Source organism: Phaethon aethereus, assembly GCF_964289735.1.
Source record: "Phaethon aethereus genome assembly, chromosome: 11".
In the NCBI taxonomy this organism is placed as follows: Eukaryota; Metazoa; Chordata; class Aves; order Phaethontiformes; family Phaethontidae; genus Phaethon; species Phaethon aethereus.
The window spans coordinates 16,523,856-16,551,149 of NC_138587.1; the positions used below are offsets into that span (position 1 = coordinate 16,523,856).

General features: G+C 42.4%; 1 protein-coding gene across 1 annotated transcript in view; it reads right to left on the reverse strand.

Moving 5' to 3' along the window:
* CACNA1D (calcium voltage-gated channel subunit alpha1 D) overlaps nucleotides 1-21,299 on the reverse strand; it is a gene marked incomplete at its 3' end in the record, with an annotated part of 199,580 nt that extends 178,281 nt beyond the window's left edge. Inside the window, exons 1-3 of the mRNA XM_082004726.1 lie at nucleotides 20,494-21,299; nucleotides 18,006-18,324; nucleotides 15,356-15,461 (exon numbers count right to left, since the gene is read on the reverse strand). Coding sequence (XP_081860852.1) covers nucleotides 15,356-15,461; nucleotides 18,006-18,324; nucleotides 20,494-20,530 — 462 coding nt within the window. The 5' untranslated portion in view covers nucleotides 20,531-21,299. The remainder of the gene's footprint in view (nucleotides 1-15,355; nucleotides 15,462-18,005; nucleotides 18,325-20,493) is intronic.
* Nucleotides 21,300-27,294: the final 5,995 nt, after the last annotated feature.

Sequence of the window (27,294 nt, forward strand, 5' to 3'; positions counted from 1 at the left end):
ACGTAAAGATACCCTCTTTAATAGGCAAAACAGGCATTTCAAAGTACATTTTTACAAAGTAACCTAGCTACAAAATAACACATCTACTTTTCTTACATGTGTAGCCATATTCTTTAAAAATACTTTTAGATTGATAAATGTTGTATGAAGGATATTGATGCATCCTTGACAATTTATCACTTCTCTAGCCATTAGAAAGCAACTATTTTAAAGGAGCCCTTAAGCACAGAGCTCTAATCCACATCTTTAAATACTTCCAGTAACCTCAGCCCAGAAATCTAATTTTCTTAATCATTGTGCTCCATTTGCCTGAAGGTTATCTGTTAACACGTTTGTATTTTGTTACCTCTATACTTGTTTAAATGCAAGAAAGACAATTCTAACATGCTTACAATCCATGTTACTTAGCCCTTCACTGGAAACCCTCCATTCACTGAACACCCACTCATATATGGCTCATATGGCTCTGTATGTTAGGGAGTGTTTTGATTGCATAGAAATCGAAGATTGTGAAGACCAAGTAGAGTGCTTGTGGGTAAGGATGAGGGGGAAGGCCAATGAGGCAGACATCCTGCTGGGAGTCTGTTACAGGCCACCCAACCAGGATGAAGAGACGGATGAGACATTCTATAAGCGACTGGCGGAGGTCTCGCATTCGCTGGCCCTTGTTCTTGTGGGGGACTTCAACCTACCGGACATCTGCTGGAAGTATAACACGGCAGAGGGGAAACAGTCTAGGAGGTTCCTGGAGTGTGTGGAGGATAACTTCCTGATGCAGCTGGTGAGTGAGCCCACCAGGGGAGGTGCCTTGCTGGACCTGCTGTTTACGAACAGGGAAGGACTGGTGGGAGATGTGGTGGTCGGAGGCCGTCTTGGGCTTAGCGACCATGACATGATAGAATTCTCAGTTGTGAGTGAAGTAAGGAGAGGACTCAGCAAAACTGCTATCATGGACTTCCGGAGGGCAGACTTTGGCCTGTTCAGGTCACTGGTTGAGAGAGTCCCTTGGGAGACAGTCCTGAAGGACAAAGGGGTCCAGGAAGGCTGGACAGCCTTCCAAGAAGGAAACCTTAAAGGCGCAGGAGCACGCGGTCCCCATGTGCCGTAAGAAGAGCTGACAGGGAAGGCGACCGGCCTGGCTGAACAGGGAGATTTTGCTGGGACTCAGGGAAAAGAGAAGAGTTTATCACCTCTGGAAGAAGGGGAAGGCAACTCATGAAGAGTACAAGGATCTCGTTAGGTCAAGCAGGGACAAAATTAGAAAGGCAAAAGCCCAGCTAGAGCTCAGTCTGGCCCCAGTTGTAAAGGATAATAAAAAATGTTTTTACAAATATATTAACAACAAAAAGAGAGGCAAGGAGAATCTCCATCCCCTACTGGATATGGCGGGGAACATTGTCTCCAAGGACGAGGACAAGGCTGAGGTACTTAATGCCTTCTTCGCCTCAGTCTTTAATAGCCACTCCAGGTATCCACAGGATATTCAGCCCCCTGAGCTGGAAGACGGGGATGGAGAGCACAATGTACTCCTCATAATCCAGGAGGAAGCAGTCAAGGACATGCTAAGCCACCTGGACACCCACAAGTCTATGGGGCCTGATGGGATCCACCCGAGAGTACTGAGAGAGCTGGCAGAGGAGCTTGCCAAGCCACTCTCCATCGTTTATCAGCAGTCCTGGTTAACAGGGGAGGTCCCAGAAGACTGGAGGCTTGCCAATGTGACACCCGTCTACAAGAAAGGCCAGAAGGAGGATCCTGGGAACTACAGGCCTGTCAGCCTGACCTCTGTTCCAGGGAAGATTATGGAGCGGTTGGTTTTGAGAGTGCTCACAGGGCATCTGCAGAACATGCCCAGCCAGCATGGGTTCATGAAAGGCAGGTCCTGCTTGACCAACCTGATCTCCTTCTATGACCAGGTGACCCACCTAGTGGATGAGGGAAAGGCAGTGGACGTTGTCTACCTGGACTTTAGTAAAGCCTTTGACAGCGTCTCCCACAGCATTCTCCTGGAGAAACTGGCGGCTCGAGGCTTAGACGGGTTTACTCTTCGCTGGGTGAGGAACTGGCTGGATGGCCGAGCCCAGAGAGTTGTGGTGAACGGCGTTAAATCCGGCTGGCGGCCGGTCACGAGTGGTGTTCCCCAGGGCTCGGTTCTGGGACCAGTCTTGTTCAATATCTTTATAGATGATCTGGATGAGGGAATTGAGTGCTCCCTCAGTAAGTTTGCAGATGACACCAAGCTGAGTGGGAGTGTGGATCTGCTGGAGGGTAGGAGGGCTCTGCAGAGGGATCTGCACAGGCTGGATCGATGGGCAGAGGCCAACTGTATGAGGTTTAATAAGGCCAAGTGCAGGGTCCTGCACTTTGGCCACAACAACCCCATGCAACGCTACAGGCTTGGGGAGGAGTGGCTGGAGAGCAGCCCGGCGGAAAGGGACCTGGGGGTGCTGGTTGACAGCCGGCTGAATATGAGCCGGCAGTGTGCCCAGGTGGCCAAGAAGGCCAACAGCGTCCTGGCCCGTATCAGGAATAGTGTGGCCAGCAGGAGTAGGGAAGTGATCGTGCCCCTGTACTCGGCACTGGTGAGGCCGCACCTTGAATACTGTGTTCAGTTTTGGGCCCCTCACTACAAGAAGGATGTTGAGGTGCTGGAGCGTGTCCAGAGAAGGGCAACGAAGCTGGTGAGGGGTCTGGAGCACATGTCTTATGAGGAGCGGCTGAGGGAACTGGGGTTGTTTAGTCTGGAGAAGAGGAGGCTGAGGGGAGACCTTATCGCTCTCTACAACTACCTGAAAGGGGGTTGTGGCGACGAGGGTGTTGGCCTCTTCTCCCAAGTAACTAGTGATAGGACAAGAGGAAATGGCCTCAAGTTGCGCCAGGGGAGGTTTAGATTGGATATTAGGAAAAATTTCTTCACTGAGAGGGTGGTCAGGCATTGGAACAGGCTGCCCAGGGAGGTGGTGGAGTCGCCATCCCTGGAAGTGTTCAAAAAACGTGTGGATGTGGCGCTTCAGGACATGGTTTAGGGGACATGGTGGTTCTGGATTAATGGTTGGACTTGATGATCTTAAAGGTCCTTTCCAACCTAGTGATTCTGTGATATCAAGGCCTCAAAACCATCTGTAAATCCTCAGCCTGTTTTCACTAGAACAGAACAAAGCACGTGTTGCCTGGTCATGCTAAAACGCACCTTTGGCGGTACCATCCCCACCAGCCAGACAGTTCACATGAGCATATTTGTGAACACTCGAAATACCATGCTTTCTTTTGCTATGTGCAATTTCTGCTGAATGCCCTGGTGTCATTCACAGATCACCTGTTCAAGAAGTCACTGAACCTCCCACCAAACCAACATTGAGGGGTGCTTGTGTTACTAATATAACAAATAGAAGCTTAACATGAGCATTTTCAGATACACATGAAGCACTGTCTGCAAGCTTACTGTGTCTTCTGAGACATCTAACATTAACTCCCCCAAATTTCCTTTCCTACTGCAGTGACATTTAGGTAAACAGCTTTTGCTGTATCGCTATGGGAACAGTGGCTGTTCCTTCTGTTCCTATATTGCCAGTACCAATCTCTTTTTCTTCACCAAAATTTTCTGCCAAAACACTCTACGTTCTCAAACTTAAAATATAGCCTCTGACAACAAGATTCACCAGAAAGTCAGCCAAACCATTTCCAAATAAAGACAAAATAAGAAACTGATTTAAGAGAACTCCCTAAATCTCATTCTACTGTTCATGTCTGTTCATGTGAACCCTATCACCATATCTCAACATTTCACAGCCTCAAACTTACTTTTCTTTTTGATATCCTTCTAGAGCAGAAAGCTATTTTATAAGTGGGAAACTGAAACACTAATAAGATAAATAGCCTGTCCAAGAACACACAAGAAGTTAGGAGACAACTAAAAAATTCAGTGGTCATTTCTGAAGTTCATGGCTAGCATCTTACCTACCTTCTCTTACCCTTTCCTCTATGGCAACAAACCATTTTATTTCCTTAACCTGCATAATTGAGGTTCCTCTTAGAGGACATAAGCAGTTCTGTAAACATGAAAATTAATAAAGCCTCATCTCCCTACAGCCTGGCATTGTTGATGAGCTTTGGTATGGCATGTAGGCTCCTGCTGCAGCCTGCCTTTGGGGGAGAGGGAACACAAAGTTTCTCCCTTCCTGTTCTCAAAAAACACATAAAAATAACTTTGAAATCTTTGTTTCTGCCATTGAAATCAGATGTTCTCAGAAGTTACAGAGCTCAGAGATATGTATACCATGTGACTGCAAAAGCTTCTCTTTTTTTCGGCCTTTTTTCCTCACTTTTTAACAGGGAGCTCCTAGAAGAACAACCTTAGCTACATCACAACCTGTGGCCCATGTATTTTTCATCCACACTGATAAATGCAGTGCTTAGGGAAAACAGATGTGAGAAGCAGCTGACAGCCTTTTACTACAGAAGAAAGTCCTTTAAAAAGTCACAAATCTAATCTGTGCTGACAGACTGGGTCTGTGCATGCTCAGTCTACCTATGCTCAGCCTGCATTAACTATGGGTGTTAAGCTTGCAAAGCCTCCAGCAAGTTTCACAGTTCAGGGTAAGGTCTTCTTATTGTATTAAGAATACAGATGGCAGGCATGTCTGGTCTTAAGATGGGCTTACATCAACACACTCATGGCAATGCAAACATAAAACTGAATCATTAGCCAGTAAAATAACATGGCCTCTGCTGAAACCGTGTTTTAGGGAATTTCCATTAAATGTGATAGCTGCATTAAGACAAAATGTAAAACTTTTTAAGTATCATTCAGTTTGGTACTAGAATATAGAGAAACTCTGTTCTATGCTATGCCTCGCGAATTATGGCAGCTGGCACTTCAACAGGAGACAGAGCTAGCTGCCTCGCACTGCGAATGCGGGACAGTCACAGAGACTTTGTACCTGAAGTATTCATCTTTGCTCTAGCAGTCCAAGCACAAACTGTAGTAAGAATCATTTAATACTGTGATACTCTTAGGTACAGTTGGGTTAAAACATGGTTCCTTTTTTTTTTTTTTTTAAAAAGAATTCTGTTTAATTTAGTTTGTCTGAAGTCAGTAATTTCAAGAGATTTTGAGACCTTATACAGAACTTAACACATTGATTAAAATAATTTGGTAGGTTGTTTTCTTTCTTGCTACAGCAAGAAATAAATTATTGAACAATGAATGCTACCTGAACTCGGAACTAGTAAGTGTTTTGGGGAAGAGGATAAGCATATAATTACTTAAATATAATTTCATTATGAGTAACTGACTTATGCCACACATCATTGGTATATGTTTCAAGGGATTCTGGATGAGCATTTGAAAAAAAAAAAGTAATGTCATCATAATAAATCCATCAGAATGAAAACCGCACTAACAAAATGTCTGATAAACATAACACAGCTTTGGGGTGTTTGCTACTCAGTACCTTGGAAGGACTGCATTTTTTCGATTAGCTGAGTGGCATAAGATATGATCTTGCTGGAGGCTGCTGCACTGCTGCAGCCACTGTCAGCCAACCCAGAATAGTATAATTATTAAACTACTGAACCTTATTAATGAACATTTCTTATGTTTATGTTCTTACATTGCAAGGAGCTTTCCAACCTTTGTGCCACACAAATGTAACTGGCTCTGTAGGCTGCTTTGTGCTGCTGGACTTTACTGAAATACAACCTGGTAGTTCAGTATGACATATTTAAGCTGTCAAGTGTGATAAAATTCAACGTACCACCTGTTCTGTATTACATGAGAAGACGACAACTAAAACGATTGGCCACATGAACCTTTGATCTGAACCACTTTCCTCAATTAGGATACATCAAATATTAGTTTCTTAGAAAACATGCAATAAAAATAAATTTGAAGATTAAATTCTGATCTTCTACAAGTTTTGTCTAGCATCATCCTTTCTGCTATACTGATCAACACTGATCACAGTTTATATTCTGTGATTTACCACAGTAACAAGTAGCAAGATTCAGATCCTTAATGATGACATTATCAAAAGGAGTAATTCTACAAGCTTTCAAACTTGTAAGCAACACTCTACCCACATGAATAGTGACCACCAAAAAACATCACGTAATGGCAACAGAGGAGTTAGACACTGCCCAAACTTTCAGCTATGCAACAAAACTGAAAATGTACTCACATAATACCTTTTAATAATAAAAAAGGGGAAAAAAATCTTGGTTCATAACTATATAAATAAATCCATGAAAATCAATCTCCTCATCATTTAAAAGTTTTATTACTATCAGTCACTACAGTGTTATTCCAGAACAATACTCCCTACTAACACTGAATAGGCAAATGACGTATCCTGGTCAACTGTGTTGATTTCATTGAAAAATATTATTTTCATAGTTAAAGTTTGAGCATAAATCTCAAGTCTTTATCTAACATTTGTTTTCAAATGCTGAAGTCAAGCACCTAGGTTTCTGAGAAGAATCACACTCTGTTTAGTCAAGGCATTCTTCAAGAGAACTCTAAAAGCACTTTTATTCATAAAAATTACTATGAAAAAACATGAACAACAGTAGGCTGCTCATCGGTGCTACCAAGTGAATTTTATACAAGCAGAAACTAAGGGCATGCTCTCAATCTCCTCTGAAGGGGGAGGGATAATATTGTATTTGCAATTCATTAAATGAAAATTTTATTGCAGATGATTATACAGTAACAAAAAAAACCCCTAGCATTGAAAAGCAAATCCATCCTAATTAACATTCTCCCATGATCATTATATAATCATTTAACCTTTCTTCAAGGCCCTGTCCTTCCAGATGGCCCAGCAAAAGAAAGGTTTTGGTGCATGACAGCAGGATAAACAAATCTGAATTCTTGCAAAATGAATGATAAACCAAATCACACATTCAATTAACCATTACTGAAAACAGTTTGTCATTAAAGATCATCAGATTAGAAAATTCATATAACTGTTAAGATCAACTAAAATGTGTCTTGTGAAGCACCCAGGGACCGATTTTTCAAAAGCACCCAGGACTTCTCCATTTCTGTTCAAATTAAGTAAGCCTTGGGCAGCACTTTCAAGAGCGATGGATCCCAACTCTGTGGTATTCCAAGACACAGCACTCACACACACACAGACAATATAAAAAACCACCCCACAGTTCTCAATGCATAATATGCTTCTTATATGAAGTATGTTTTTAAAAGAAAGCGAACACCAGTATTCTGCATAACGTAGAGTTTTAAGACAGGTTTTATAAAGTAAATCCAAGCAGTATTTATGGTAATCTACTTTTGGTATGGCACTGATACATGGCAACATGTAAGGATTCTCAATTTTATGTGGTCATTTTTTTGAGTAAAAACTTCAGAAACAATTTTCAGGGTTTCCTTTAAGCATAGCAGCTAGTGTCAAGGAATAAAACTGTAGATTAGTATTTTGTTAAAAGTACATACTCAATATTGGAGGAAATTAGTAATTCACATGGTTTACAGACAGTCAGTAAACTGGTTTTATAACCTAGGTTTGTTCATGGGGTTTTTTCAGAGCATTTAAAAATCAACTTTAACACTATTCCACAATAGTTTGTATGGAAAGTACAAGCTTCCCCCACTCATCTTAAATGCTCACTTTGGATTTGAATTACAACAATTTTAATGTCAAATCTAACTACTTTCCCACTGACCATTCCACTGATGTAGTAACTAATAAGATTATTCTGTGTATTTGGAAGTACGCAGATTTACTTTGATTGTGACCAGTCTATAAAGTCTTGCAGTCATACCTTTACCAAGCACGGACTAAGGGAGAAGAAGGGCAGGAAATCATTGCTCTCACAGGACGATTAAGCCAGGGAGAAAAAGCCTTTACCAGTGCAGCACTATTCTGCTTTGGAGACTGACTTTAGGCTATAATAGAAAAAGAACTCTTTCTGGTGTACGCTGTATCTCCCTAGGCAGCTTGCCAGTAAAGCACTACCAGCAAATCTTTTTAAGGAGACAAGCCCTCAGTAGGAATTCCCCACAGGAACAAGCTTGCAACTTTGAACATGGAAAAAAACATCTCCTTTCAAATGGGAATGATTAAGTACATCTTTTGTAAGGCCTTCTGGTTTGGATAACCGAGAAGATATCTCCTACATTAAAAAAAGGGAAATTATTTTGGCAGTGTCACTAACTGAAACCTGTAAAACTAAGTTGCAGACCTTTCTCTCATACTCTTGTACTCCAAACACCCATTTTCATCTGTGCTTAAGTAGCTAAATCCTAAGTCGCATTGGGGCACACAAAACAAAAGAGAGAAGAACAAGGACTAGTCTATGTTATTTCCAAACCCCTACAAACCCAAGTGATCCTTCTACCAGTTGGAAGTTGCCAGTCATCTCTGTCATTTTCTTTCAGGAATGTCCCTTTTCCTAAGCCAGAGCGTGAAATAAAAATTCCCGTTTCATTCACCACTAGAGATGGACTTGACATATGCAGTTACATTTACCAAAAGAAATTCAAGAGCTATTCCACGCTACTGGTATAGTGCAAAGCAGACTTCGAATAGGCCTAGGAACTGGCTGCAGGACAAAGTGGGTATAAATACTACCAACTCAATTTTCATCTATTTTGCAGAGGTATGCATTACAACACAAAGGAAAAAAGTTTTATAAATACATGATCTGCACTGATAAAAGTCAAAGCAATCCATGATGATTAGCTACCACATACTACTGGAAGTTTTGGGCTGACAGTAACATAAAAGAATTGAAATATGAAGATAGGGCTGAGTACAGCACTATAATATTTTTTAGTCATTCCCTTGCAGGAATGTCATCTATTAAGGAATTCTTGCAGTTGTGCAAAAGTTACTTACTGATGCATACTGTCTCACCTAATAACCTAACAGCTTTCTATTAATTTTCAGAAAGATAAGTCAGGCTGTCCCAGTATTTAAATAGTTACTTCATGGTTTTTTTGAATGAGAAAACAGATGCCAGGGTAATCAATGCACATTAAAAATAGCAGAAAAAAATTATCAAAACTATCCCTTAGAGCATTTACATATGCATATAGACACAAAAACTGATGAGGAGGGAATTCAAGCCTCTTCATTTTTAAGTCTACATGAAAAGAAAAAGGACAGCTCCTAATATTTGGGTTTTTTCAAAATTAAGCTACTGACTTTCTCTCAGGCCCTCGTGACTATTCATACACAGAGCTATAAATACATTTCACTGACTTGAATCAGTATGTAACATAAACATTCCTTTGATATATCAGTTACAAACAGATCCAGTATTTTTTAATCCTTTTTTCAAATTAAATCTAATGACATCTTCCCTTACAAAGAATTAATCTAGTGCCTTTAGTACCAGTAGTTAGTGGTAGTTAGCTTGGCTAAATACACACAAAACATTGTAATGTCTCCATCATGTTTTCCCATATGCAAAATGAAGTATTTTCAGTAGATTCCAAACTATCTTGCATCTTTCCTGAAAAGTTTACTTGAGTGATTTTATACCAGCTAGCAGAGACATTAGGAGAGAGCATTAGCTAAGAATCCAAAAGTAAAAAGAGATCAGAAACACAGTAACGAAAAGTTATTTAGATTGGAAGATGTTCTAAGCCTGGAGAGAGACACCCAGGCCTCAAAAGACCACTGAACAAGTAAACACAGCAAAGACAGTAGATACATACAGAAATATTCCTAAAATACATCACAGAACATTTAGCAATTAAACAAAAATCTTTATTAAAAATAATTCTAAATGTGGTTAGACTTAATAACATTCTACAATATTTTCAGACAAGCTACGTATAAAGGATAACTGGGTGCAAGGTAAGAAAAAAAACTTTTCAATGGATGGATTAATTAGCCATGTGGCCTTAGAACTTAATGAGTCATGGGGTTGCTAATGAGATAAGGATAGGAAGCCTGACACCTCCAAGTCAAGAGTTCAACCAGTTCTTGTCAGAGTACTAGGCTCCTGCTGTGCCCTAGATTGAAGGCACAACTAACAGTTCAGGGACAACACTGGCTGGAGGCACTGAAAGATCCACCTAAATCTCCTTACAGAGGAAATCTGCCTGGAAGATAGGACACAACCATTACACCTTTCTGCAGCAGTGTCCGCCTGCTATGGCTCTTCCAATCCCAACTTTCTGGGAGAAAGAAGAGGTGTTCAGGACCATCACCTAACCTGCTCTGTAAGCACAGGCTGGAGAGACCTTTTAATCCAGAACCTCACTCTTTGTGAGAGGGTTCCCCACTGACAATAGTAGTCAGAAACAAGGGTGAAGAATCCAGCTACCACAGGCACTGTCTTTAATTACCATTAGGTTCCAGCCCTCTATGCATTAGGGTCAAGCCCTTTACTCAGGTGATCTTGCACTTGCCAATTTTCTGTAATTTATGCAAGTAAGTCTCCCAAAATGCACACACTGTCATCTCAAGTAGAAGAGTCTCACCAGTGGAAACCTTCAGGGTCTAGTCACAAAAAATGCAGTACACCCAAAGCAGATCACTCAAACTTCCGGGGTCTAGTTTTCATAGACTCAGTGTGGATGCCTTCTTATTGTTCACATTTACTTATTTTAAAAAAAAAAAAAAGGAAAGAAAAAGAATAACCAAAAATGCCTTGATCGCAGCCAAAATCCAGACTTCTACTGTGCCAGTCTGCCTGCATGTTGTAAAGAAGCCCAATGCTAGTCAGAACAATGGGAAAGTCAGTAGGAGGCAAAGCACAGGAGAACCAAACATGGGACAGCAGGGCGATAAAAGAAAAAAATTGAGGTGGGAAAGTGAGATAGAGCAAAGCATGCTGCGGAAGAGGACAAACAGAAGGGTAAACACAGAGGGAAGCCAGAGGGCAGAGACAAAAGATAACAAGAAAGAAAGAAGTGAGTGTGAAGTTAACAAAGATTAAAGACATGAAGGGAAATAACATAACGCAGATGGGGGGAAAAAAATTAAAAAGACAAAAACAGAAAATAGACATATACAGGAAACCCATCCTGCCAGAAGCTGCTTCTTATCAAGCTCAGACAAGAAACACTGCCAGAAGAATTGCTGAATCAAGCATGGAAAGTTCAGATCACCTGAAACTTCTGAAGGCAAATGAAAGAAACTACATTAATACATGAACGAAGTAGTGAGCTTATGAGGATTTCATCCTACAGTACACTGGCCACATTGTGCTCTAAGAGGAAAAAAACTTGCTTCAGTAATAGTTTCACCCATCTACTTGCAGAAGAACTGGGCCCACTTGTGAAAGAATGTTAACTGATTAGGGACTAATTATCAAGTAGAATTCAGGATTAAGTTCAATAACTGTTTCAAAGTTCATTAGTCTGTATTGCAATCTATGCAGTACAGAAATACACAAGAGAAGCTGCTCTGTTCAAAGTATAGAAGAGAAGATCCCTTCCTCCTGCCTCTCCCAGCACACACCAGAGACACACATCAAGGTATTTCAGACAAAGGATTAGATAAACGGTCCCACAGGACACAAGACTGCAACACTGGCAAGTGGTCAAGCACAGTCCGGTCTGAATTTAACTCTGCGTTTCTGCTTTGTTTGAAATGCATTGTTTTGTATCACCCAGTACTAACACATTATTCTTGAGATAAAATAAGGATGACCATGAATCCACCGTGCAAGACAGCTGTAGTGCACCCTCTACTCTCGGAGAACAGCAAAAAGACAAAACAGAAATCTAAGCTTGTCTATTCAGGAGATGAAGAGACAGATAAAAAAACAATAATTAAGGATTCCTATCCTACAACATCCGTGATTACCATCTGCTTAATTTAGTCACTGATATCATGAAGAAACCCCTTCTTGTTTCCTGAAGTTATCATAAGTATCTCATATCTCATAGTATGCTGCTGGCTCTATCACAAACACTTCAATAATCATAACTTGCATCTCAGCAAAGATGGGTGACCAACGCAGAAACACACAATTGTCCCATCCTTACGCTTCTCTTGCACTGTCAATTTTCTTTAACAGTCTACTGTTCCAAAAACAAGGGTGTGGAACCTTCTCACAGACATCTATCTTAAGATATTTATGATTAAAAACTGACTCAGATGCAAGCCTAACAGGTACCCAAGATACATCTGTTTTTTAAAACACTCATAAAATATGCATACATTTGATTTACTATTTCTCTTAAGACAAAAACCTTTTTCTTAAAATGTCTGTTATATTTTTGGTTAATTTGTGCTAAAATTTCTTTTGCCATTACTACTGCAATGTATAACTGACTCTGTGTTGATTAGACACCACATATTGAAACATTCATGAGAAATTGAGAACAGGGCTCACTCACAGCTCAACCAGCAGTTAGGTGGTTGACATTTGGTCAGTGTTTCACTGGCTCAGTCACAGGTGAAGACAGACCAAAATCGTATCTCAGATTTCTCTTACAAATCTTGGAAATTCCATCATACAGAAGCTGTCTTCTAACATCCCATCACAAAGGGGAATGAATACCTGTTCTGCATGTCCACCCTTGGATCGAGTCTGCCATTGCAGAACACTTGGACTGTTCAACTTCTCATATATGCAGTCTTCTCCCTATCCCAAGCAAAACTGGAAAAGTTTCCATTTCTAGTTCCCACTTACCAGTGTTCCACTGGTTTTTGCCCCCTTGTACCATTGCTTCCTCTTTCCACGGCTGATTACAAATCATGTATATTTTGTATTAGGAAAAAAAAAATCTACATGCATAAATATTTAATTTTTCTGTTTACAAATTAAAAATATATAAGCCAGTTCAGCTAGCTGATGGAAATCTATTAATCTACTCAACTCCATGAAGCAACATTGATTTACTCCCTAAGAACCAAGCCCCAGATAGAATATCCATATGCAAACTGAAATTTATAAAGCTGAACTTTTGGGGGTTTACATAATGAGCAACTGAAGGCACTAGAGGCAGACCATGTTACTCTGGTCTCTCCCCACCAAGGCACCAAATGGTACCAGTACAGTGGCAACGGGTGCCTGTGTCCAGAGAGAGGAAAGTGAGGAGAAGAGGCTGTGGGGTTGATAGGACCAAACACCTGGGCTGAAAGGAAAGAGGACATTATCTTATTCTCCTCAGCTTTTGAATTTGAATTAAAGCCAGAGCAGGGTACAGTCCCCTAGCAAGATCAAACTGGCAGTGTAGGGCTCATGGAAGACAAATATGTCTGCAGGCAGGGGCTAAAATGCTACCAAGCCTATTCATAAGATTTAATATTTATTTTTGAGATTTGATCTGTTTTTTAGACCAGCATCACAAAAGGACTGAACATCATTCAACGGAATAATCTCTGCTTCCACTATAAGACAACTGACAGCCCTCTCTCAAATATATATCTATACATTCATCTCAAGCATCAGGAAATGCACGCTCAAGCAGGTTCCCAAGCAAGCCTGAAGATTTCTAATGCAGCTCTTCATGATATTCCCTCACAGTACGCTTGAAACCACACCAAGAGTTCAAAGGAAATGGGTCTACACTAAGAAAAGTGTCAGTGAAATACCAGAGGAAGATACATGAAATCACTGGTTAGTGTACTTCATTATGTAGAACCTTAGTCATAAGAAAAGCCAATGCTGCTCATTCCAGAACTCTTTATTTTATTAGATCAGGTAAACAGGATGTGCCTGTGTGTTCCCTTACCAGGCTTAAGTCTGTCCCAGCACCTGAAAGCATGTTGTCAGGATAAATTCTGTTCTTTGAGCAAACTTAGTGGAATTACTCAACATTAGTATAAACAGGATGCAAATGTAAATGGGAATGTGAGAGAATTGAAATGTCCAAGTAAACTTTATATACATATAATTGGGGGTGTTCAAGACCCTTTCTACTTAAGAGATAAGGATCTCTTACTAAAAAAAAAAATGTAACGTGTTTTTGCTTAGACTAACATGGCCACACCAGATAAAAAGAAGAAAAAACATCAGGGATAAAAATGTCTATTTCTTTCTAAATACTAGAGCAGTGTAGAATTAGGTCAGAAATACCAGACGTTAGCCTAACAGAACTAATGCTAAAAACGTTTCTTTCAAAATTATTAGCCTCTTGACAGAAGTAACTGCTCTACCCTTTTCATGTAATGCTTTATGAAATTCGTTATTAGTAGATCTCCTGGTGGATTGACAGCTATGGAGATTTGTGCCCTGAATTTCTTGGGGCGGGGGAAAGAAGAGAGAAAGATCGGTTGGCTAGATACACAGCTGCATAAATCGTTCTTTACATTGACCTGAATTATTCTGCCTTTTGCCAGCATTTTTGTTATTGTCCATATTTGCTTAATCTTGATAAACAAAATATAAAAAACCCACACACATAAAATGGGTCATATGCACAGAATAATTATTTTTTGGAAAATAAACAAGCTAAGACACCACAAATTACACAAACACGTTCATAACTAGAAGACCTCGTATCACCCTAAATTTTCCATGTAAAATAATCAAAAATTACCTACTTACTGGTATCCAATTCTTTATTTCTCAAACAAACCTCCCCTCCCCCGCAAAAAGAAGTCACATGCAGATTTTGAATACTCAGGACTGCTGACCCCCACTACCTCAACATGGTATTTAGTATAAACAATGAAATTATTGCAATGTAATTCAATATTATCCTTGAGTGTGATAGCCTTTATAAGTTTTATTAAAATAGAAAATTAAAACAAAATTAGTTTTCATTATATATTTTCAAGCACAGTAGTACACTATTTTCAATCGAAGAAATATATCTCTATACACTACTTACTGCAGTATCATCCCTTTCTGAAAGGTCACTTATACCAGCAGTGACTGCTTTTAAAATTCACATTGATGTTCCTATCACTTTAAAAATGTATTAATGAAAAATTTCCCACCATCCTCTCATTAAAAACTAGAATATCTAGTAAAATATACAGCTAAATAAGACCATTAAAAATTGAAAACAGACTAGACAAATATACTAGGAAAGGCAATAAAACTTCAGAAGGACTGAAACAAGTGTCAGAAACACAGTAACAGCTAGTGAATGTATTTAATCAATATAAGTGATACAAATTCAAATTAAAATTGTTATACAACACAAACTTACGTAGACATGCAGCGTAATATTAATGTGCATTCCCCTCCAAATAATATCACTGCTGAAAAATCTTATTTTAATGCATGACATAAGGGAATGCATATTAAAACTGAAAATACAGCAATTCCATATGCATTTTAAAGTATCACTATATACCAATTCTATTTTTTAGTAAAGTTATCTATGCTTAATATAGTCTCAAATACTAGCAGCTAATCATGACCATCAACTGAGAAGTATAGCAAACAAACATAAAATAAAAACTTGAGTACTTACCAAATTATGATTAGTTGAATTAGAGTCATCTTCTGGGAATGGGATGTAAACAGCTAAGGCCACACAATTGGCAAAAATAGACAGTAGTATAAATATGTCAAATGGTCTGGAAAATCTTGTTAAGGAATTCATGAATTATGAGTACTTTTCAGTCTAGGTCTCCCTTCAGCATCAACACTTGTAAAACAAATCTTACTTTTAAGGCATTCTTTTGACTGATAATTGTAGCAAACACTTCATCACCTTTAGTTGTATCACAATACCATATTATTTTCCATCACAATGATCTTTCAACATCCTCCTCTTTTTCAAAGAGAAAACTATTACTTTTGCTGCCACAGAGCACTTTATATTAAATTCCAGAGATAAATATAATTATACACTCTTAAATCAGTACATGGGTCATCATGATGGGTAAGGAATACTTATTGAGCTCTTCTGTCCTCATATGCTCACATAAATCTCATTAACGTTAACAGAAATGTGTTTGTCCAAAGGAGGAAAATAATTTGGCACCTAGTTCATTTTAGGATATGAGAAAGATTCCCAGCAAGCCACAACTGTTGTCCTCTATGAGAGCTGTACAATGGACACAGGAAAGTTCTGAACCCTCCTTCATGTCTCTGACAGCTGGACTCCTGAACAATTTTGCTTTGGCCAGGACAGATGAAAGTTTAGGTGAGCAGACTGGGGAATGGCTTGGCAGCCATGCATGCTGAGAGGCTACAGGCTTTCACACTGACAATAGCATGAACTGCAGCTGTGCTTCTTGTACCATATCTGCATGACAGCAGTTGAAGCCTGGAGACACCTTTTGTCTTCCAGAAAGAAAAGTATTTCTTAAAATTCATGCCTACGAAGTTCATCCTTCAGTTGATCATTAATTTGCCTTTTCCCCTCAATATATTTCATTATTTTCTTGTAACTGCAAACACAAAGGTACCCAGATGAACCTATTTGTGAAAGTTTGGAAAGGGAGCATTTTGGACTTCAGCTATGATTTTTGACACCCTTTCCTCAACTCAATGCACAACTTCCTGATATGCGTCCATAAGAGTCCCATAACAGACTGAGAGAAGAGTCCTGAATATACTTGAAGGAAGAATCCTGAATACACTCAAAAGCATTTTTTTGTCAGTTTAAAATATTTTGGGGGGGGGGGGGGGGACAGACACGACACAGACATGACACACAACACGGATGGAGGGACACGACGACAGACAGACACGACACACCAACAACTCCTATAAAGTCTATGTGCCCCTCAAGATCTGTTAAACTTTGTTTGTTGCCCTACAAAAAGTTTGTCACCTCAAGGGCTGAGTTTATGTTCACAAAACCTATCAACATCAACAGCTGCTGTATCACATACAAAATAAAGTTACAACACACATCTTAACATGCAGCCTTCTCCAGACTGAAGATACCAGCGCAAGATTGACAACCTTGGTTTATGATGTAGTGCTACTGGGACAAATTCTGCCCTCAGTTATTCCACTCTACATCCACAGTCATTTCATTTAACTGACCTTAGCCAAGGAGAGGCCAATTTACTGAAATTAGTTGGACTTCTTCCAGTTTAAATGAAAGCAGAATCTTTTCATTTGCAATTGAATTATGTTCAAATAATTGAAAAAAAACAAGCCCTATAAACGAGTAACAGTTCCTATCGCCAGGTTGGCTGTTCTGTTTAAAGTAACAAAATGAGTTTTACTTCAGCAATCTACTGTTGAACAGCTGTTTCCCATTACAGGGATGTTGCCATGGCTAATAGGCAAACATTTTTCTCCTCGTACCTCAACAAAACTAATTTTCTATTTCAAACCTTTTCTTGAGATTTAAATAATATACCAAATCAACATGCTATCAGTTCTGCCAAAGAAATCCACATACTTCCACATCACAACCACTGAACTGAAGATAAAGCAATCCTTCCCAGCATACAAGTCATCATGACTACAGGCCAGTATATCCAATTTCCTACCTACAGGTGTACATACTTCCAAGTACGTTTGGTGGTAGACATATGCTGTAAGAGTTCAGAAGATTAAGTACATACAAGCGTCTGAAATATATTAGAGTGAGTCCTTGGCTTAACTAGAAGTCTTCCCTACTTTTAGTACTTGGAAAAAATAATCTTTTTTAAAAGATTTCTATATCTGACTCATTTGCCCTAATGGCAATACACCAAATTGCAATAGGGAAGATACAGATTTGACAGCCTAGGTCATCTCTCAATTAACTCTGCTAGATGCACTCCGATCCATTCAACCTCATTTGGAAGGGCAACAAATGCAATACAGAAATTTGCTGGAATATAATGTAAGTTTGTAACTTCAAAGAGTTCTGAAAGTATTCCCCTATCTCCTCCACAAAAAAAACCCCCGAACAGCTATGAGCTCTTCTCTGACTTCGAACTACATACTTCAGTAAAATTATATTGTGTCATTAGGACACAAATTAAGAGGATATCTTTAACAGCAATTTAAGCAAAACTACCTACCATCAACATTAATGACAGTTACCCACACGTCCAAGTGAATTAATGTGTTAGCTGTGATGCTGTAAGAGATGCTGTAAAACAATCCCCTTGATACATTCAGAAAACGCAAGGAACAGATCGTAAAAACTAAACTGCATCAAAGGATACTTCCATTCTACTAGACTAATGCAGGCTCTTCGTATTGGGTTGTTGAGGGATAAACAAAAAAGGGCCCGGGGTGGCCGACTATTAGACGTATTACCCTGTTTTTTGCTCTTGGCATATTGCTGACGTTTTCTTTGGGACAGAGATCCTACAGGCTGGGCTGTGGTGGTACTCATATTTTGGGCAGCCTTCGCTTGTCTAGCAGCATCAATTGCAGCTTGCCAAGATAGAACAGTCTGCTTGGATGGTGCTGAACTGTTTGACTGAAAAGCTGGTCCGTCACCAGGGAGAGGAATCCTGGTGCTACTTGCATAGTTCACCTCTGTGGGACAAAAAAAGAAAGTACTTGGTTACAATTTTTTATGCTAAAATGTGTCACAATATTTCTGACAAAAAGATTATTTTAAGACCTCCTGGCAGTGTGATGGTTCCATCACATATACTACAAAGCACAACTGCATGCGTATATATGCAATTGAACAGTAACAAAAAATGCTCAGGAATCAGTATTATAACTTCAACTTTAATCCAAGCGTCAAGACAACTGCTATACAAACACTTCATGTTTTGATTCTTCCACTTACTGTGTTTTTTCCTAACTGGATGACAGCCTTTCTGTCACCATATTTACCCAATAAAACATAGCTACTCCGTAAGATCAGCTTTGCTGCAGAACCTTAGCATTCACTATTTTCTCGCTTCCCTTTAGTCAAAAAAGTTGTTGTTTAAAAGACACACACATTGTTCAATTAATAGCCAACACAGAGGAGCAAGAAGTCCTGTTAGTAAGTTAAATCTTGCCTTAATCTGCACTTTCAAAGAAAAATGCCTGGATGCCTCCCACAAGTGAAAAACCCGATATTGTCTGCTGATAAACGTGCCACAAAGCACTGGTATCTTTCACCCTAGAAATTACAAAAACCACTGGAAAGGGATGGGGTTTGGTTTTGCTTTTTCACAAGGATTTACAAAATAAACTGCATCTTCCAAACACTAATAAAGTCCTCTTTATCCAGATCACAGCAAAAGCAGCAAAACACCACCTCCTCGCAAGGATCTTCCCTCGCGAGCTCTCTGACTAGAGCGGAGTCTAGTCCTACATGCACCTGTAGGAAGGAGAGACTCCTGAGTGAAATTCAAAACTTGAAGATGCCTGGGTGGTGGAAAAAAAAAAAAAAATTAAAAAAAAAAGGAAGAACGGCACAATGTTGGTGCTGGGAGTAAGGGCTGGCAGGCGGGATGGCTGTGAAACGGGTATACCCAGGCAGGAGAGGAAAACAGCTCCGCAGCGATCGCAGCTCGTCAGACAGAGCGCCACGGAAAGCACAGCCCTCCTTTTCCAGACGGGGGGCAGGAATAAACAACGAGAAAGACGCGAGAGCCGCGAACATGCGTGGATGCGGACGAGCCCGGCCTCAGCCGCCGCTTCCCGCCGCCCCGCTCCGCTCGCGCCCCTGCCTGCGCGAGGGGCGGCAGCGCGCGCCGGGGGCGAGGGGACGCGGGAGCGCTAAGATGGCTCCCCGGGATGGCGGCGGGGGTGGTGGGGGGGGGGTCACTCCGGGGCCCACGCGCGTCGCCCACGGAGGCGGCCGACCCGCTGCGAGGACCCGTCACGGGCGCGGCGAGCGCTGGCCAGCGGCGAGCGGGCGGCCCATCAGCAGCAGGGTGCCCGGGGGGCAGAGGTGGGGGTTTCGTCGCCAACGTTTTTCCAAAGCATCCTTCTCCCCCCTTTTTTCTTCCTCTCTCCAAATAAAAAAAGCAATGGCACAGCCATCTCCCCCGCCTTCCGCCTGCCCTTTGGGATGCCATGAAACGTGGCGCGGCGCAAATAAACCACCCACCCACCTATCTACCCATCGTCAGTTTAAATCAATACCTGGAAGGGGAAACAAAGCCCGGGCACCTGCGTTCCCCGAGGGAGCACTTGCCCCCCGGCAGGGGCAAAACCCACAAACTTGCTGCTCATTTCAGGGGGAAGAAATCATTTAAAAACAACAGTGGGGGATGTGGCAGCGCCGGAGCCTGTCGGCGAGGGAGATGAAGGCTGAGGAGCCCTGGGCCTCGCCCCCGTGCGCCCCGGCGGGGCAGGGGCCGCGCACACCGCCCTGCTTTACCCCTCGCTGCCCGCCCGCCCGGCGGAGCCGCGCCGCCGGGCAGGTCCATCCACCGTGACACAAGTAAGAGGGAAAGGCAGACCATGCCCCGTGCGCGGACAGCTGATATTCATGGCCTCGGGGCACGAGACATACACGCATAAACCCGCTCCCATGGTGGTCACACGCCGAGGACAGCACCTTATTATCCCGCCTTCACCTCATGCCCTGCCCTTCCCGGTCCCTCCTGGAACCCAGCCGCTCATGCCTTCCCCATCCCAAACCTACCCCTTCCCTAATCCCCGACTCGCAAATCCCTCATAAATACTCCCCCGCTCCCCCTCCCCCCTCAGCCCCGGGGGCATGCCGCTGCCCTTGGTGGGCGCTCCGGCTCTTACCTTCTGGGTGCTGCTCCGGCTGCTGCTGCTGGTGCATTATTGTCACTTTCTCCGGTGTGCGAGAGGAAAAAAAAAAAAAACACACACCCCAAGAAAGGGCAGAGACGCCCCCCACCCCACCCCGAGCCAGGTGTGCGCTGCCCCCTGCGCTCCCCGCTACCCGACCCCCATGGTAGTGACTAGCGACGCGCGAGGGGCTGCTCCTCCTGCTGCTGCTGCTTCGCCGCTGCCAAATCCCTCAGAGTTCGGGCCAACATGACACTCACATCCGGGTGACACGGGATCTCTCCATCCCTAGCAACCCGGCTGCTGCTGCCGCCGCCTGCTCCTCAGTCCCCTCCTGCCGCTGCTGCCTGCTCCTTCAATCCCCCTCCTCCTGCTGCTGCCTGCTCCTCCTCAGTCCCCCTCCTGCCGCTGCTTGCCGCCACCGCCGCCACAGGGTTAACTCCCTCGCTGCTGCCGCCGCCGCCACCTGCTGCTGCCGCGCTCCGGCGGCCGGGCCGGGCGGGGGCGCGGAGCCGCTCTCTAATCGCCTGGAGCTCCGGCAGCCGCAAATAGAGCCGCCGCCACCGCCTTAACCCCTTCGCCACCGCGCAGCCGCTCCCGCCGGCCGGGCTCCCGCCCCACACGCCGCCTCGCCAGGTTCCCGCCCCTCAGCCGCACCGTCCCCAGGTGCCGGCCGAGGCCCCGTCCCCTCACTCAGGCCGCCCGGGTCCGCGCAGCGCCCCTCCCGCCCCCAGCCCCCTGCCGCCCGGGTCGCGCTGCCCCGCTCGGCAGGTACCGGTGTAACGCCCGGGACGCCAGCGCCTTTAGCGTCTCCTTCTCCGCGCACGCCCGCGACCGCGTCCCTCGCTACCGACAACTCCAGGCTCACCGGCCCCGTCCGCCCCCGCCGGCACCGTTCCCCCACAGCGCGCTCGCGCTGCTCCCGCCTCCAGGGAAAGCCGCGCGCGGTACTCCGGTCTCGCGCTCACCGCCCTAACCTGTGGGAACGGCGCCGCCCCGCCCCCAAGCGCGCCCGGAGATCCTCAAAGTTCATCCCAATAAATAATTGGAACAAATTTGACTTTGGAAAATTTCGCTTCCGGCGTTACCTTTCGCTGCAGAACCCGAAAACTTTGGTTGAGGTTCAGGTTTGCGTTTCACCGGCTTTGAAGCTACCGCAGAAGTCCTGGGGGCCGGGGCCGGTGGCGGGAGCGGCCCCGAGCTGCACTGCGAAGGGGAAAACCGGGGACAGCTGCCTTCAGTTACTGCCAGGCAGCGTTTCAACCACTGCGAAAAGTAACTAGGGAAATAAAGTAAGGACTACAGACGTACAAATTAAAACCAGAATTGATTCTTCAAAATTAAAGTTTTGTTTTCTCTGCAATGAACGTTTTTCCAATGTTATTTTCAAGGGTACTTCAGGGTATTTTTTTGAATAAGTCACGATCAAACCTGATGGTTTTGAACCTTTGACAAAGGTGGTATTTTGTTAAGAAAACACTTCAGTGAAACTACTTCTACTAGCCCTTTCCTCTATCACTTCCTTATTCGTGTCCCTATCCGCTCTTTTAACCATCCTTCACCCACAACTACCTCCATCTAATGAATAATAAATAACAACTACAGACAGGAATTAGAAGGAGAGCAATAAAACCTTAACACTGCTGATATTCTCCAGGGATCTGGTGAAGAATGCCCAGCCTCCAGCTTCACAAGCAGCTCTCTGCTGAGTGGAGCCTATCCCTTTCGCTGTTAACCTTTCTAAGTTAAAGTATTTAAAAAAAAAAAAACCCACATTAACAGCAGGGATGATTTAAAGAGAAGTCTTTCAAAGAGAGAAAGCCCCAATGCCACTTCTTGACCTCAGTTTCAGCACTCCATTTTTCATCATCTCCTGACCTGCGGGATCCCGTTGCTGCAGCTGCGAGTCCATCCGCCGGCTTGGTGGAACTGGGAGGTACCACACCCGCTCCACAGGTTTCTATCATTACAGCGCATGTTTTTCCAGGTTAAACCAGTCTACCACGTACTTAGGCACTTGCCTTAAATGTCCATGAAAGTCACTGGAACTTCTTTTCTCAACAGTCAGATATTTAGGTGTCAAAAATGCTTGGTACATTTTCAAAAGTGTCTAAATCGAGACCAGTTGCCTAACAACCACTGCGGGCTCTGGAAGCTGGCACCTCGCGTGCTTAGCAGGAGTTAGTGCCTAACCTGCTTAGGCACTCGGTATCTTTACAAATCTAGACTCAGGTGCCTAAATCATTATTTTAAATGAGGCTTATGAAGTTAAGCACCAAGGCACTACTGAGAAATCCATAACCAATAAGGCCTGCATGTAACAGAAGCAAAAAGCATCCCATAGAAAAGGGCTGCTTCCCTTGCAAGGGTTTGCATGAAATTGCTGGATTGTGGCCTTGGCAATGCCTATTTTCTAACCCCCCGTCCTTATAACGGACCGTAGCAGTAGGTACTGGAAGCTACCAAATACTCCCCAAACCCAAACTTTGTGAGCGTCCCAATAAAACCATGAAACAGAGAGAAAAAAAAAATCACATCTGGTCCAAACCTGTAAGCATATAGTTCTGCATATTTCAAAAGCTAGCTGGCCCTTTATTGCTAGATCAAATTATCTATACTATCTTTCCAAAACCAACATTATAGTGGAAAAAGAAATGTAAGTCCTTTTAGAAAGTTTTGAGAAAGTATTCAAGAACATTGATGCTGTTTGGTCACAAAAGTGCTAATTACTGAAGCCATCAATTCTTCTCTAAACAGCTGTTTTCCCTTCTTCTTCTAGAAACTTGTGTCTAACTGTTTCACTAAGATTGCTTCACTTTTATGTCACTTTGATATCAGTTAGTCACTCCTGAAGGAAATGGTCAGCATTATATGGATGGTTTAGAATGTGTACCAGCTACCATAATGTGATGACATTTTGAATGGAACCAACCAATATTCAGAGAAAAAAGAAACATGGATGTCCTCATCTGTCATACGCTCCGTGCTATACCGTAGTCAGTGTGCTCCCTTTGTATGTTAAAGAATGGTAGAGCGAGGAATAAATACATTTAATATTATCATACATTTATTGCAGATTTGCAACTAGATTACGATCATTTCCCCCTCAGTAACGTTTATTGCTTGTCAGGGATTTGTTCTCTCTAAAAGCAAGAGGAAGCCAAAGCAGCAGCCTCTTATGGACATCACAGGAGCGGAAGCCCATGAAGAATTTAGGAGTGCTGTGCGGAGGGATAAGCCTGCTTAACCACAACTTCAGCAGCTGTGAACCTGTGGGGCGGTGCACAGCAACACTGGGCGGCAGTTCATTGCGGGAAGAAAGAACAAATCCAACTGCAACGCATGTGGGAGCAACTTACGTAACAAACACGTAATTTTATAAAAAATGGGAAGCAACAGAGCTAGCCTAGTCCTTCACAAGGCGGGGATTCTCACTCATGCAGGTTAATCCATTATTAATTTTAATAGTCCAGCTGAAGTTATTAGTATGCTAATATATACTAAACTTTTACTATCCTCATACATGGGAGGAATATTTTAATGAAAGATGGCTATGTTGCAAACAAGGACTTGCAAGATTCATTCTCGTCCATGTCAAGTATTTCCTTTTAATTTTGCATACATTTTCAGGTGCATCCTCTTTGTCTTTTTGCCTAAAGACTTCTATTTTCATTCTTCTCGTCTGAGGTATGGTAGAGCTACAGTTTGAGTGTGAAGATGTCATTCGAATTTTTATCTCAAAAAGACCATGATTAAATTTAAATATGTCCATATATTGTTTATGTCAGATCAGTGAATAACATCTTTCTGATGTCAGTACAAGTAATGGTGACTCTCTAAAGAACTTAAAATAGCACTTTGTTATTATGAATGTAGTTTATATAGACAACTATAAAAAGTGCATACTTCTGAAAACCCATTAACTGGGATCTCAAAAATAGATAAAACTGTGCATAAATGGATTTTAAAATACATTAATCCACTAAAGATGATGAGGGAGGCTTAATTGTCCATGTTATTGACCTTATCCACGCTCAAGATTTAATAGGTAAAAAAACTTCCAAGAGGATATAACACTGAATTTTTATTTGCCCTCTGCAAGAATAATCTTTTATGATTTTGCGTATTTTTTTAATTAATTTGCATAAGCAAACAAAGTATCCTAATGCTAAGCACAATTTTGATTTTCATCTCTCCTATTTAGCGTTTGACAAAAACCTTCAAGATACAAGAAACCTACCACACTGAGGTCTTACCATGTAATCATTTGCATATAAGCTCACCAAAAATACAGATTTTTGAAAGCTAAATGTAAATGAGGTGAGTAACACTACTTCAGTCTAGCTGGAGATGTAGCTGTACATTTTGTGGAGAAAATCTCATTGTGAAAACTTGTACAGAAACAGGCAGGGAGAGAGGGAGTGAGGGAGGAAGAAGGAGGGAGAGGAGGGAAGGCAGCGGGGTCCACAGACAGTGCTCATTGCATTTGTTTGGCTGAGCTGCAGCTTCAGGTATGTCTCAGATTGCCAGTGGATTAAAGAAATGGGTGATGCTCTCCAGTAATGCTTACCAACTCAACGGAAGTCCTAATTTTTTTTTTCCATCCTCTGAGCAGAACTTTATACAATGGTACCCAGATAGTAAGGGACAACTGCAAACACGGTTTTGAACTACATGCTTTCTTGTATATGTCTCTGAAACTATGTTTTTCATTATCTCTGTATGCAAGTATAAACAGTGTAATCTGCTCTGAACATACTGAAAGTCTCTTAAATTTAAAATGCAGTTGGATTTTTTCAAAACAAATTACTAAGAATGTAATGAAATGTGTTTTCCTGACTAATTAGATTCTTTGGCTTTCTGTGGCTTCAATTAGGATGCTATTACTCAGCAAGACAGTTTATATTCTTCAGGCAGTTCCCTCTCCTAGCTACAGTTCTTCGCTATTTTCAGTGTTTACCCTATCTTTTCACTAACTTGCCTTGATTACGTGACTGAAAATACAGCCACTTAGAAGTTACCGGGTATTCCATTGCTCTTCATCTCAAAGCTTCATTTCCCACTAGTCGTCTTTTTCATCTTCTCCCTGTTCCCCTCTGATCTACAGTCATGGATTGTCTTCACATTTTTCTCCAGTGATCCGCTTTTACTAACAAATACCTTCCACGCTGTGCGTTCCCCACCTTCCAGGACTCTTACACGCCTCTGCCGGTCCTGGTCATCTGAGGCCCAGGAGAATTGGCTCTGGTGGGCACCAGGCTGGGTTCCTGGCCAGAAATTATTTCCAGCTATGTCACTGTGCTAACGAGGTGAACTGAAGCGGTGACAGCAGGACTACATCACCTTAAATTTAGAGTATCCATATTTAGGATAGAAAATATTTAAACTGTTGACTGCAGGAACACATTTCAAACTGTCATTTAAGTAGATTCAAAATTTTCTCTGAAGAGTTTCATGTCTATTTTTAGTGCTCAGTAGAATGATGATTTCACAGATGGGCAACATAGCCAGCTACCAAAAAAATTCCACTACACATAATTGTGCTTGAAAATGTCACGGTAAAACGGACGGATGACTCACGGAATCAGTACATGTGCCTCATGCAAACAAATAACTTTTATAAATACAAGCCACGCTCCAGCTTCACAGGATATTCTGCCGGTGGCTTGTGACGGAGTTTCAAAACCCCGCACCGGAGGCTGGAAGACTACTAAAAACCGCACAGGTTTTAGAGAGAAGCAAACACGTTTGTGTGTGGGCTCTCCCACGGCGGCTGCAGGAGACAACAGCCAGGCAGCACCAGCCCTCGGCGGGCACCGTGGGCGGCAGCGGGAGAGGGGGCGGCCGGGTCCCACGGCGTCGGGTGGGAATTCCAGCCCCGGGAGCTTCTCCCACCGCACCCCATGGGAGCCACCCGCGGCGCTGCCCAAGCACCGCGCCCGAGCGGAACCCAGCCCAAGTGAAAACACGCTTTCGGGCATGAGTCCTTGCTCTTCCTACGGAGCCCTTTTGATTTCTCGAATGAAAGCGCAAATGTACCCTTTCGAATGTAAACTTACTTTGCACTGTTAAACCAAGTTGTTCTGCTGTGGTATCTGGAAGTATTTTTGCCAGAACAAGTAGAACTCATTAGCTCTGTATTAAATATTAGGAAACTGACACTTACGGAGATTAGGGAATAAGTAAAAATTCATGGTTTTTTAACATATAGCAGAGTACAGAGCGACATAAAATTCTCAAGTTTACTTGTCTCTGCTCCAGTTACTAAACACATTACCTGGGGTTCAAAAAATGTTTCTTACTGGCCAGATATAGGAAACATGAATTTAGCGAATTTCTCTGCAGAATCTTTCCCAAATAGATTTTTAAAATTACTTTGAGAGACATTCCTTGTCAAAAGTAGCTCCTGAAGAAGACTACAGCTGCTGCACGGGTGAGCGCACCAAGGTCAAGAAATGTCCTACTTCATTCTGGGGCTGCATCATGACACAGTTTCACATGATCCTTTCTTCCTTTTACAGGAATGCGCAATGCATAGCGTGCGAGACAGCCTACACTTACAGCAAGAAACTGACAGTAAATATTTATATTTATCTTTTCATCCGATTACTTAATTTATGTATTCAGCAATGGATATGACACGAAATGTATTCTAAACTTGTCCTGTTGGAAGGCAAAATTCTATTGCAGCACAGGCATGCAGGATTTGCCTGTACCTGTTTCACAGTAAGTAGGGCTAGCAGTAGGCATGGACAAGTTTTAGAGTAAGCAGGAGCTAACAACAACGGTAAAAAT